The sequence below is a fragment of the Prionailurus viverrinus genome, chromosome C1 (genome assembly GCF_022837055.1).
Source record: "Prionailurus viverrinus isolate Anna chromosome C1, UM_Priviv_1.0, whole genome shotgun sequence".
Lineage (NCBI taxonomy): Eukaryota > Metazoa > Chordata > Mammalia > Carnivora > Felidae > Prionailurus > Prionailurus viverrinus.
The window spans coordinates 6,394,945-6,408,922 of NC_062568.1; the positions used below are offsets into that span (position 1 = coordinate 6,394,945).

Consider the following 13,978-nt stretch of genomic DNA (forward strand, 5'->3'; position numbering starts at 1 on the left):
TCCCCCCCACCCCCCGACTCTCCTACTACCACCGTCCTTTCTGAATGGCGGCTCCACTCAGCGCATCGAACGTGAGAACCACTGTCCTTTAAGGCAGGAGACCAAGGGATACTGGAAGTCAGAGCCCAGATCTCTTCTACTCATCTCCTTAAGCGACAGGGTCACAAAATAGAGAATGTCCTCTATCTCTGCAGTCAGGAGCTGACAGACATCAGTGCAATCCACATCCACACTGCAGAGAGGAGACAGCCTGCTGAGACGGAGCTTGGGCTTGGGGTCAGTGGCTTCTGCTGGCCCTGGTTGGGCTCGTGCTGCCCAGAAGTGCAGGATGTCATATACCCATGCCCAGACGGAGTGGGTGGAGCTCGCTCCCTCTGCCCTGGGTACCCCAGCTGACCTCCACGGCACCCCTCCGCTCTGCTCAAGGCCACAGGTCACCTGGGGCCATGTGTGATTGAACAAAGGTTTTCTTCTTTCCCACCGCCGAGGGTGGGCATTGCTAGTGCCTTCCAGAGACCACATAGGACCAAACAGAAATATTTATCCATTGTCAAATGGACAAATAATGACAACAGCTATTTTCTTCCTTGGTTTGATAAAAAAGTAAATACTATCATCTCTATCTTAACAGTTAATGAGAGACGCCGATTCAAAATTTCCTTGATGCTTTGGAGGACTTGATCACCCATGACAACCGGACATTGTCTTCAGTTACACTTACTGGACCACGGAATCCTGGAGGGCCAATGTCCCCTTTCCACCCCTGTGTTGAAAGACAGTTACAAATTGTGAGTACATTAATCCAAAATATCTATACATTTGGTATACTGAAAAAGCAAAATGCACAGCTAAGTAATAAACTGACTTTGGGTTATTTCCCTGGAGGGCCACATCTGGGGCAAGAATCCTGTCAATAAGGTCCTGAGAAGCAGCTGTGGTTCTAGTGATTTCCAGATTCCCTCCGTGCCAGTACCTTCAGAGGGTGTTTCTATGCATTACACATTCCCACGTTCTCGCCCAGATCTCAGGCACGGCAAAACCAGGCTGTGAGTTATATGCAGTTCCCACTGTCCCAACTCACCTGTAACCCACCCTCTTCCTTACCTACTCAAGAGGGCATTTTCAGAATTGGACAGGGAGTGATATTATTTATTATAGGTTACATCTTGAATCTACACATATCCTTACACATAACAATTATTTGAAAATGTCTGTAACATGTTGTCGGCAACACATGAAACGGACTACAGTGCACAATTCATTAATCGTGACCTTTCAGCATGTCATGACCCAGGTTGAGACTCACGGGGTTCAGCCTACACTTGCCCTCCGATGACCAGAAACCCTCGCCTGCAGGACTTCTCCAGCTCCTTCCTCATGAGGAAACTAAATCTCACTGGTCACTGTGTCAGCCAGCTTCTGCCACACAGAGCGAGTTTTATATCTTTCCCACAAAACTGCCCTTCAGGTGTCCATGCAAACTTCACATCCCTCACTTCCTCTTAACAAATATAACTAAGGTATTTTAATGAACACTGGTCGCAATTCCTTGTACCTATTTCCAGGGCATGGTGGGGAAAGGGCGGGCAAAAGCCAACCAGTTAAAAGAGCCTGGAGAAGAGGATGTTAGAGAGGGCATTACCTTAATGCCGTCTTCACCTGGTAACCCAGGGAAGCCCCTGTTGCCTTTGGCTCCCTGTGGAAAAGGGCAGAGAGAATGGGTCAGAAGGCCCACGGGTCGATTTCTTCTGTGGGAAGCAAGAGCAGTTGGAACTCCTTTTGGCAAAAAAAAATTAGGATGGCTCAGATGGTCTCTCTTCACAGTGAGGGTGTTGCACTCTGATTCTCAAATGTAGGTTTAAAAGGCCACATGCTTTTTCTAGATTAGTAACTACTGATGACTCCCCAGAGTGTTTCTTCACCGAATGGAACTGACATTTCAATAACATCGATGGGCCAAATCATGTCTTTACCTCAGTGCCAGGGAAACCAGGGGTTCCATCTTTTCCAGGTTTTCCCTAAAACAAAAACACATCATTTAATAAATATGGAAACCTACCTAAATGATACGATCGTCTCCTCTCGACCTTGGGCAAGAGAGCCTGACTGAGACTCCCCACCCATTTGTTAGAAGAAAAAAAAAAACACTACTAATCATGGAACACGCATGACCTTCTCTTGGTGGGAAAGGCAGAGCCAGTCAGAAGGGGAAATCAGGGGTGGTCAGTGGAAGGAAGATTGGAAATTAAGAGCTAAGCTTCAGTGAGATCTAATACTATCCACCCAAGCTTGGAAGAAAACTTGAAAAAGCAGAGGAGTGGACAAAAAAGCTTAGAAAGAGGGAGGTGTTCACAAACTATTCGAAATGTTGGCAATTCCCCGAACTGCAGATATGCCTGTATTTGAACATACTTATAAAAATATGGTGCAGTGTTCTAGACAGACAGGGCTTTTGGATGACCTATTATGAACTCTACTCTCCATGACAGAATAAAAACCATACTATTTTTTCTTAGAAAAATATACACTTTTCTCAATGTAAAATTTTTAGAATTTAAACACAATATATGTGGTTAAATATTTCTAAAAATAGAGCTGGCTGGGTGAGTGGACCCTGGCGACTTCAGTGTCCCCACTACCCATGTCATAGCATGTCCCATTTTCTTTGGGGAGCGGCCGTTCCCTCACTCTGTGTGATTCTGATGGGGTTCTCAGTCACAATAACCCTGACCCCGCTGGTCTGGCCAACCCTGGAAACTTCTTCCTGGCCACAGTTCGCTTTCCAGAGTGAGGCATAGAACCAAGTTGGGTCAATTAGAGAGATTCTCTGGGGTTTTATTAATGGCCACAGGGAAACACACCGTCTCCTTGGATGCCATTAATCTGAACTTCTCACCTTTTCTCTCTATTGCCACCTACAAGGAAGAAGGTCATTGTCAGAGGAGAGCATGAGGCCAATCAATGCACACAGAGGGGGAGAAATGGTATGGAGGGCCCCGCCCCCCGCCATATTGTTTCAGGCTCTGAAGTCCTTGAAGGCTGTTTCAGCCTTAAACTTCTCAGCTGCTTGAACAAATAAGTCTCATTTCTTAAATTTTTTAAAATATTTACTTATTTTTAAGAGAAAGAGACAGAGCATGATGAGCAGGAGAGAGGTGGAGAGAGAGGAAGACACAGATAGGAAGCAGGCTCCAGGCTTCAAGCTGTCAGCATAGAGCTGGACCCAGGGCTCAAACTCACAAACTACAAAATCATGACCTGAGCCAGAGTCAGACGCTTAACCGACTAAACCACCCAGGCACCCCATATTTCCTAAATCTTTAAAAAACTTATAAAAATCTAAGCTAGTTTGAGATGGGTATCTTACACTTGCTTCCTAAATAGTCCTGAGTATTTACTAATACAGGCTGCACATGACACTGAATTTCCCAATTTACCTGCGGGCCAGGTTCTCCAGGAGCACCTTTTTCAGCTCCATAAGATTCCCCAGGCGGTCCCTGTATTAATGAGAGTTATATCAAGTTGTACATATTATTGATTTTTTTTTACTTATCTTGATTGCCATTAACTTTTTCCTTCTGATTATTCTGTTATATTTAAAAAATGTTAAAATCATGGTCCATCTAAGAGGGAAATCTTATTTGTAAGTATTTGTTTAAAAATAAATGCTAAAATACAAGATGCTATATGGAAAGAGCCCAAATGCCCATCAACTGATGAATGGATAAAGAAGCTGTGGCATATATAGGCACAATGGAATACTACTTGGCGATGACAAAAGAATGAAATCTTGCCATTTGCAACAACATGGCTGGAACTGGAGGGTATTATGCTAAGTAAAATAAGTCAGTCAAAGACAGATATCATGTTTTCACTCATATGTGGATTTTGAGAAACTTAACAGAAGACCACGGGGGAAGGGAAGGGAAAAAAAATAGTTACAAACAGAGAGAGAGGCAAACCATAAGAGACTCTTAAATACAGAGACCCAACTGAGGGTTGATGTGGGTGGGAGGGCAGGGGGTGGGGAAAATGGGTGGTGGGCATTGAGGAGGGCACTAGTTGGGATGAGCACTGGGTGTTGTATGTAAGTGATGTATCATGGGAATCTACCCCTGAAGCAAAGAGCACACTGTATGTTAGCTAACTTGACAATAAATCATATAATAATAATAAAAAAAAAAACAGATGTTGAAGATGAATTGTAAGATGGGTGACATTGGGCACATACACCACAGCGTAGGGATTTCAGCTAGAAGTAGGTGTAAAATAATTCTAGTATACTCATGACCTCTGCAGTAAAATACTATCATGCTTTAGCAAATATTAAGATGTAAAAGTAGATCGTATATCAAAATAGGCACTAAGGCTCTACTTTATGTTTCAAGGGAACAGCATGAGTGTAAATGACCTACTGAGGGTCCAGGAGGTCCGGATTTGCCCATGTCTCCCTTGTCCCCTTTCTCTCCCTTGAGGTCCTGCTACAAAAACAATTTCAGGTCATTACACACAGATCAAATAAGATTTTACTGCTTTTACAGATTTCTCTGTCTGTTCAACGTACTGGATTTACAAAGTACTTATGTATCTCTTGTTAACACGACACATTATTGTTTTTCACATTTCAAATGTTATACTTGTGAACCCATTGAAACTAAACACAGACTTTTTGTTTTCTTTTTTTTAAAGAAAGTTATCTTTTGGATCAAACTGTGTTCAACCAATTTAATTCCTGCATCAGTTTTCAACAAGCACATTCAAATCATTTTTAATGTATCTTATTTTCATTTTAATATACAGAAATTACTTTCATTGGGATCATTTTCTGAGTATATGTTATGATGAGAATTTGATTTCCATTAATCAGGTTTGTTTGCCCCCTAATTGCATTTTATTGATTGTATTTTCCCTCTTGTGAATCATCTCTTGGGGCATCAGTTTTTTTGTTTTTTTTCAAACTTGATTTTTTCCCCCTTGATCAAATCTTCCAGATCTAGATTTTGTCAAAATAAGACTTTTTTTCCTGTCAATTTCTAGCCAATAGAATTCTAGACTTTATTAATTTTATTTTTGTCAATTACCTCTTAAACGTGGTTATTTTCCTCAGGTAAATTTTTCTCCAATCTTCAATGAGAGTTATTATTTTGATTATACCAAATTTTGCCATGTTTTGCTTTAACTCTTTTCAGTTTTGTTTTGATAATTTCTATCACTAAAAATTATTTTATTTTTAGTTTATTTTTGAGGTGATGAAAGTGTTCTAAAATTGCAGGTGGTAATACTTGTAAACCACATGAATGCACTGAAAGCCACTGAATTGTACATTAGAGAGCAAATTTCATGGTATGTAAATTATATTTCAATAATGTTGTTAAAATTAATTATAACTAAAACCCATGAATTTTATTCTTTAAAATGGATGTGTGAATTATGATATGTGAATTATATTTCAATCAAGCTATTATTGAAAATAATCACAAGTCTTAAAAAGAAGGATGATTTGTGTTTATTTCTTCCACAAGAAAATTGTTAGTTAACCCCTCACTTCCCTCCCCCCATCCCAGGCATTCCAGGATCAACCTAGTGTCTAGGTTTGGGGTATTATATTGTGATTCACTTTTTCTGAGCGTTCAATTCAGTTCTATATCCTGGTCTTTCCAGCTACCCCATGGTAGGAACAAAATGCAAATGTTAATGTCAAAAAACAGGGTCACAGTGTCCTGGGAGAGAAATTAGGGCCAAATGGCCCCTGGGGTTATAATGGCAGACAAAAATGTCTCAGTTGGTTACAATACCAGTCCACCCATATCTTTAGGTCATTACTATCCAGTTGGATCAGAGCCATATAACCATTTTGTTACCATTTATTCAAACATACTCACTGAATCCCCATCTGAGTTGGGAACAGTGAGAAGGGATGGGGATAAGAGGTGAGCAAAGTTAGATCCAGGCTCCACCTTCTAGAATCTTGGAAGCTGCTTGCCTCTGATCTTGCCTCACATCCCTGTCTCATTGTTTTCTGGTTCTCCAGTAAAATATGGGGATAAAATAAAATCCAGAGGTTCAGGCAGGGCTGAAACTGGGCTTAGACGGAACTTATAAAAGAGGTAAGAAAGATCGCAAGGACCTCCCCCCCAGAAGTGAGAAGACACAACCCTAGTAATAAAGTGGAAGAGTTACCGTTCTGTTATCTGGGCCGGTTAGCGTCACAATAACCGTTCCTGGTGGTCCAGGGGGTCCTGTCAATCCTTTCACACCCTAAACACAAATACACTCAGGAATGCAAAGCTGAACAACATCACCTTTGCTTTTTTGAAAGACAGATGCTCCTTCCCTGTTGGTTCTTCAGTGAGAAGATAGAGCCAATGATAGAGCAAACACACACGTTTATTTCAGGGTCACTCAGTGACTGAGATGTATAGGTTGGTTGCTCTGAGACTTACAATGTCTTGCCCACAAATAAACCCCAGTATTTGAATTACCCGCTCTCCTTTTTGTCCTATCACATTATCGCCCATGTGACCCTGTAAGAAAAGACAAAACAAAATTATTTTTAAAAAAAAAATGACTATGAATGGTCTAAACCCACTGAAGTGCCAATGTTTGTAACTGACCATTTACATTTTAATTATAATGTTAGTATTATAAAAATTATTTTAGCTATTTCTTGGAGGAGAGAGGCACTATGTTTCTTTCAAAAGTAGAGATCGTGGAATGCAGAAAGCTTACGTGATATACTTAATAGGGCAAATGAAGGCATGAATGTGGCATGGGGAAAGGAAACCAGCTCAGAGGACATTTATCTGGCTGAGCCACTAGCTGGTTACCTAACTTACTGATGCCCTAGTTTTCTCATCTTAAAAAGAAGCAGCAAGGGTAGCTGAACTTCGGGATCCTGAAATTCCTAGAGAGGCTAAGAATGCAATTCAGTCTTCAGTAGTAATTTAGTGACATGAGAGAAGAGAAAGACATGCAGGGCCCTTCATGTACTGGCTTAAGATCAGGTTGGTTTGGGGAACAGTCCGCTGCAAAAGTTTATAGGATAAAGTAGTGGGTGATCAGTAGGATTATCAGAAACGGGAAACCTACGGACTTGCCCTTTCCTGATACGGAGCTCCTTATAACTGAATTATCAGGGATCAAGTTACTAAGTGCAGGGAGAAGTGAGTGAGGGGTGCAGAGCTGTCTGCCCCATTCCTTTCCATGGATTATTCCAGGGAATAATCCTGTGGCTTCCAGAGAGGGTCTGGGCAGTGACCACATGTCCAATCAGGCCAGGTTTGGCTTTTAGCTTGCTTAGGGGTTCTGGCTGTTGTGACACACGAACTATAATCTACCTTAGGTCCCGGAGGTCCCATGGTTCCTGGAAAGCCCTAGAAAAATCCAGAAGTGAAAATTACAGCAGGAAACGTGTACCAAGCTGAAAACTCTGTGTAAAGCTTTTAGCTATAATGAATTTATTAGTTTACAGTGTCTATAGCTGTGATGGCTTCATACTCACAAAGAGCCCTGGAGGGCCAGGTGGACCAACGGGTCCAGGAAAACCTGGAAGGCCTGGTAAGCCCTGTAAATTAAGAGAAGACGAGGGTAAGTTTAAGTTTACTTCTTACCTAAGAACAATGTCCATTAATTAAATCTATTAACATATTTTAATGAAAGTTGAGGAGCATGATGGCTCTCGTTTATGGCTGCAGTTAATTACAAAAAAAAGGGGGGGGGGTGGGGAAAGGAAAAAAAAAGGTGCCTAAAAGCGCGTTGCCATGTAGGACAGGTTGCCAGGGATACCTGGATGGTAACATTTCCAGGAGCATGACCAGAGCCATTGCTTTACTTTAGAAGGGTTTTTAAATCTTTGAAATTTTGCTTTTGTCTGTGTGTCTGTCTCTCTGTCTGCCTGTCTCTCAGCCAGGCATACTCCTCCCATAGGGCTTTCCACCTGCTCTCCTTCTGTCTAGAATCCTCTTCCCCCAGACATCTAGAGGACCGACTTCCTTTCCCTTTTCTTATTTTCACTCAAATGTCATCCTTTCCCAGCCTGCCCAATGTAAAGCCACAACCCTCCTTCCAACCTGGACACTCCTTTATCCCCTGGCCCTGCAGTCTTTCCCTCCTTGGCATTTTTTACTATCTAACCAACACTTATTAATTTACTTTTTTTTTTCTATTTTCCCCTACTAGAATGTAAGCTCCATGATGGCAAGAATTTTTTTGGGGGGGGGGTGCTGATTTGTGCACTGTGGTATCTCTACAGCCTAGAATAGCTCCTGGCATATAACTGGCATGTAATTCATGTTTCTTGTATACATGAATGTCCCACTGTTAGATCTTCATCAGTAGCACCCTGTAGTACCTAGCCGACACTCAATGCACACTTAAAGGACACATCAACGTCCCAGATGGCTGCGATCTCTTCTTACTGGATCCCTTTCCTTCAGCATCAAGCCCCTTAAATGTTTCTTAAACAAGAAAAATCAAGAGGCATCATGTTCTGTATCTTTCCTCAAAGGTCGGTAAAGCCTCCTAAGCATGTCATTCTGCCATTTTGTGGCTCACCATTGGTTGGCAGGGGTCACCATCCAGGAGCTCAACAACCTAAACTCAAACTCTTGGACTCACTTAGACAAATTTCCAGAAATTTCCACATATACTTCTGAACTAAGTTAAAATATTTCTGGTTTTAACTTGGAAGTTAGTACCTGTGCTTGAGGTCTACCAAAAAATCCTTTTGGATCACAAAGTAAAGCATACACAGTCCCCCAAATGGCTGTGTCTCTTTCTATGCATCTGGGATCACACTCAGATCTATATACATATGGATCAGAAAGTAAACCACTCTACAGGAAAAAGGCACATTTAAAGAAAACCCACTTACTCCTGCAAATTTTATAATAGGGCTATTACTTAACATTATAGTTTTAAATGATATTCAATGTATGATACAAACCTATGCTTGATTTCAACAAATACAGAGTAAGTGGAACATAACTATTCCTTGAACATTCCTTCTTAGGTGTAGAAAAGCCTGGGTAATTGAGATTTAAGAAGAGATTAAAAGACTTATGAACAAAATCATCCCTTTATGTTAGTTTCATGGAGTTTCTCATAAAGTGAATATTCTAGAGTGAAATGAAGCCGATATGTAAACAGAAGACATGTGAATGTCTACTGCAAATGTTCTTGCAGTTGTCAGAGGTGGGGGTGGAGCATAGGTGAAACGTACAAATGTCCAGTTATAAATAAATGAGTCTTGGGGATGTAAGGTACAGCATAGTGACTATAGTCAATAACGTCATATTCCAGATTTGAAAGCTGCTAAGAGAGTAAAGTTCTCATCATAAGAAAAAAAAATATTTGTCACGGTGGTGATGGATGTTAACTAGACTTATTGTGGGGATCATTTCACAATATGTACAAATCTCTGATCACTACCCTCTACACCGAATATGTCATATGTCAATAGTATCTCCATGAAAAAAGAAAATAAAACAAAAAAGAAAATGGAAAACAAACAATAAAAATGTTCCTAAGAGGGGGAGGAAAAGATCTAGGGGAAGAGAGAGAGAGGAGGGGCAGAGACAAAGACAGAGATGCAGAGACACAGAGAAGGGAGAAAGCGGGAGAGATGGACAGACAGAGACAGAGAAAGAGAGCCAGAACCAGAGAAATGAGAATGAGAAGACCATCCCTGAAGTGCTATACCTGTAATCCTGGGGCTCCTGGCAACCCGGGGTCACCTCTTCCATCAAGTTCTATACCTTCTGCAGCAGGAGCTCCCTTGAAAATAAAGAACTTCATCAACTGTAACCAATGTTATATTTGCAAAGCTCCTTTAAATTGCTTATTCAAACTTCTGCTTCAAGGATAAAAGTGCTTTTCAGGGCATACACGTAGAGAAGAGGTTTAAGATTACTCAGTTTGGAAGAGATCTAAGATTTTCATATATCCTAAGATAGACAATTTCCTGGGCAAGCAAGAAAGACATAAGAATGACAGAGCATTTCTCAAGATTCCAGAATTAGTGGCAGCTCCTGATCTGGAAGTCGGGACCCTGAGCCTGACGTCAGTTCTTTCCTCCTAGACTCTATTTCCTTCAAGGATTTTCCAAAACTTGTATTTCTTAAGAGGTATTTACAGAAAGAGCTAAAAGAAGTTGTCTGATAGGAACAAATATCATGGTCCAATTATTAACTGGTTTCTGAATTAATTATGAAACTTGATTTGGAATCATTTATATCTCATCATTTAATGGAACTCCTTTCAGATGTACCATTAGAGATTTCCTTTCTTTCTTCTTCTTTTTTTTATCTGTTTATTTTGAGAGACAGAGAAAGCAAGAGCAGGGGAGGGGCAGAGAAAGAGGGAGAATCTCAAGCAGCCTCCACGCTGTCAGCGCAGAGCCCATGCGGGGCTCCAACTCACAAACCGTCTTGAGATCAAGACCTGAACGGAAGTCAAGTTGGACATTTAACTCACTGAGCCATGCAGACGCCTCGGAGATTTTCAATACTAATATGCCACACATGACTTACCTTTTCTCCTTTCAAGCCAACAGCACCCTAAGAAAAGGAAACCAAATACACAGAATCACTGCTTTGTCCTCACTGCTATTCAACCTCTCTCTCGCTGTATACTTCCCACTGGCTTTTAAATATGTTCAACTTTCTTTCATTTAAAGAAACAAAACCTCCCCTTAACCTCCCCCTGCCAGTACTGCCCGTATCTCTTCGTCATGTCATCTGCAACCTTCCCATTCTGTTCAGATCCCATTCACTCCTCAGTCCCACACCTGCCTCATGCCCCATCCATGCTCAAAGTATTCTTTGCTAAGTCCTGCAATGTTGGTGATGTTGTTAAAGTCAATGACAAGTTGTCAGATCTTCGTGGACTTCTCGGCAGCATTGGGCAGCTGTCTGCCACTCCCCTCTACGGAAATACATCTTTCCTAGGCTCCCATCATCTACTCCTTCTGGTTTTCCTTCTACCACCAGGGGCCCCTCCTCTTTACGGGCTTATCCTCCTTGACCCGGACATCCCTTGCTAGAGCTTTCTAAGTCATGTCCAAGGCTCTTTTCTCCTTATTCTTGCTCCTTGAGTCACCACCATCCAGGGCCTCTCTGAGCAGATCTAGCTGCCTATCAGTCATCTCCGCTTAGATGTCTCAAATGCAAAATGAAGCCTCAAAGTGCAAACCTGAACTCAACGCATTTATTCATTCATTCGCCACCCATTAGTTGAATGTCTCCTCTCAGCTGCTCTAGACTTTCCCACAGTCTTGGCGGATTTCAGCATACGGCCATTCTGGAGTAAATGGCTTGTGTTTACACTTTATACAGAGTTAGAAATGGACACCTACCGGGATCCCCGGGTAGCCTGGTATCCCCGGAAGGCCTGGAAACCCTTGCTCACCCTGGAAGACATACAAAGCTTGTCATTCTTTCTTAGTTGTTCTAGAACAGCCTATTGAGATCTTTTCCCTGTTTCTGTCTTCCAACCCTGCAGTGGTAAATCTAGACAAAGTAACCCAAATTCCTTATGGCTGCTGGGTCATGAGGCTGAAGGCCAGAAAACCATTATCTTAATTGAAAACAGGATTAGAATCTACTGTTTCTCAAATTGTGCATAAATGGCAAAAGTCTAATTGTGCCAAGAACTTTTTAATTGCTGTTTCCTTGAAACTTTACTAATTAGTTCTTTCATGGCCACCATTCTGGGAAAAGGAGAGTGCGGTCAGGAAACAAAGAGGATGAGTGAACACTGCAAAGTTCAGTGGTTCCTTGCCAAAGACCAATTTTGCATTCCACGCTTTTGGTTTCTGATTTGCATACACTCACAACCTCAGGCGAAAGTAACCACGTGAGGTCCCCCCATCCTTCTGTGGGAGAACATGAGAGAACGCCCCCAAAAGACAATCAGAAATCAAACCAGAGGAGGAAAGAAAACCGTTAAGTTTCTGTATGCACACTATTGGTTTTGGCTAAAAGGATCTTTCAAGGAAAGCCTGTGCCGTCTCATTCCTCCTTCACCTCGATTGACTCATTTGGCAGAATGTTTCCCGACCAGCTCCTGTGTGAGGAGCACATACCTTAGAACCATTGCACCCTGGTACACCAGCAGGTCCATATGGTCCAGGATGGCCCGGGGTGCCCTGGAAACACAGGAAGTCTCAGAAAGGAGACATGAGCACCAGACCCCGGGAACAAGCGACAAGAGTGAGGAACCCAAGGTGAGGAAAAAGATGGGCTAATTTAGAGAGTTATTTAAATACAAATGGCTATTAATAGTTAAGTAGTATATACAGTTATTTTAGATTACTTAAATAAAAATCATAGCAAATAAAATGGGCTAACAAAACCAAAAATTACCAAGTGAGATACAGGTATTTTAGATATAACAAGAGACCTTTCTATACAAAATGAAGTCCCTTAACGTGCTGTTTCAAGCTGGAAGAAAAGAAAGGAAAAAGAAGAGGGATATGTGCATGAAGTAACTATTATTTTACTATTCTACACTATTCAACAGAGATAATCTATCTTATTCCATCTATTCTATTCTACTCTATTCTGATCTATTCTATTCTATTCTGATCTATCCTATCCTATCCTATCCTCTCCTATCCTGTTGTATTCCACTCTATTCCACACTACACTCCATTCCATTTTATTCCATCTATCCTATCCTATCCTATCCTATCCTATCCTATCCTATCCTATCCTATCTCATCTATTCTAGTCCATTCTATCCCATCCCATCCCATCCCATCCCATTCTATCTCATCCCATCCCATTCTATCTCATCCCATCCCATCCCGTCTCATCCCATCCCATCCCATCCCATCCCATCCCATCCCATCCCATCCCATTCTATCTCATCCCATCCCATCCCATTCTATCCCATCCCATCCCATCCCATCCCATCCCATCCCATTCTATCCCATCCCATCCCATCCCATTCCATCCCATCCCATCCCATCCCATCCCATCCCATTCTATCTCATCCCATCCCATTCTATCTCATCCCATCCCATCCCATCCCATCCCATCCCATCCCATTATATCTCATCCCATCCCATCCCATCCCATTCCATCCCATCCCATCCCATTCTATCTCATCCCATCCCATTCTATCTCATCCCATCCCATCCCATCCCATCCCATCCCATCCCATCCCATTCTATCTCATCCCATCCCATTCTATCTCATCCCATCCCATCCCATCCCATCCCATCCCATCCCATCCCATTCTATCTCATCCCATCCCATTCTATCTCATCCCATCCCCCCATTCCATCCCATCCCATCCCATCCCATTCCATCCCATCCCATCCCAACCCATTCCATTCCATCTCATCTCATTCCATCCCATCCCATCCCATCCCATTCTGTCTCATTCCTTCCCATCCCATCCCATCCCATCCCGTCCCGTCCCATCCCATCCCATCCCATCCCATCCCATCCCATCCCATCCTATCCCATCCCATTCTATCCTATCCCATCCCATTCTGTCCCATCCCATCCCATCTCATTCCATTCTATCCCATCCCATCCTATTCCACTGCATCCCATCCCATTCCATTCTAACCCATCCCATACCATCCCAACTCACTCCACGCTATACCATCTCATACTGTCAAGCCCCATCCTGGCTTGTTCCACTTTGTACCATTCTATTCTGCTTGGATTTCAGGAAATACAGTTTGGCTTGTATGTCCTACAAATTCACACTCTAATACATTATGTGATTCTACTGTGACATTTCATCATGTAGCATATGTCTCAGTACCCATTTCCATGCACTATTGCTTTAACCTCTTTATTAAAATGAGCTTTCTTTTTATTTTTTAACTTTACATATTTTCCCCATTACTTACTGGAAGTCCAGGAGGACCTGAGAATCCTGGCAATCCAGTTATTCCCTAAAGCCATAGAAAAGGGGAAGGTGGCAAGAAAAACACTTTTAAAACGTTCAACCTGAAAACAGA

At 42.1% G+C, this 13,978-nt stretch overlaps 1 protein-coding gene across 4 annotated transcripts in view; it reads right to left on the bottom strand.

Annotated features, from left to right (window-relative positions):
- Nucleotides 1-13,978, bottom strand: part of COL4A3 (collagen type IV alpha 3 chain) — a 138,261-nt gene that overhangs the window by 51,944 nt on the left and 72,339 nt on the right. For 2 of the 4 annotated variants that reach the window (XM_047872296.1, XM_047872293.1), the window contains exons 5-18: nucleotides 13,868-13,912; nucleotides 12,083-12,145; nucleotides 11,354-11,407; nucleotides 10,530-10,556; nucleotides 9,700-9,774; nucleotides 7,502-7,564; nucleotides 7,338-7,373; nucleotides 6,483-6,524; nucleotides 6,181-6,258; nucleotides 4,416-4,481; nucleotides 3,438-3,497; nucleotides 1,974-2,018; nucleotides 1,643-1,696; nucleotides 722-763 (exon numbers count right to left, since the gene is read on the bottom strand). In XM_047872296.1, the coding sequence (XP_047728252.1) occupies nucleotides 722-763; nucleotides 1,643-1,696; nucleotides 1,974-2,018; nucleotides 3,438-3,497; nucleotides 4,416-4,481; nucleotides 6,181-6,258; nucleotides 6,483-6,524; nucleotides 7,338-7,373; nucleotides 7,502-7,564; nucleotides 9,700-9,774; nucleotides 10,530-10,556; nucleotides 11,354-11,407; nucleotides 12,083-12,145; nucleotides 13,868-13,912 (750 nt within the window). Of the gene's footprint in view, nucleotides 1-721; nucleotides 764-1,642; nucleotides 1,697-1,973; nucleotides 2,019-3,437; nucleotides 3,498-4,415; nucleotides 4,482-6,180; nucleotides 6,392-6,482; nucleotides 6,525-7,337; nucleotides 7,374-7,501; nucleotides 7,565-9,699; nucleotides 9,775-10,529; nucleotides 10,557-11,353; nucleotides 11,408-12,082; nucleotides 12,146-13,867; nucleotides 13,913-13,978 lie in introns of those variants that run through there. The other 2 variants (XM_047872294.1, XM_047872297.1) reach the window with 2 other exon arrangements.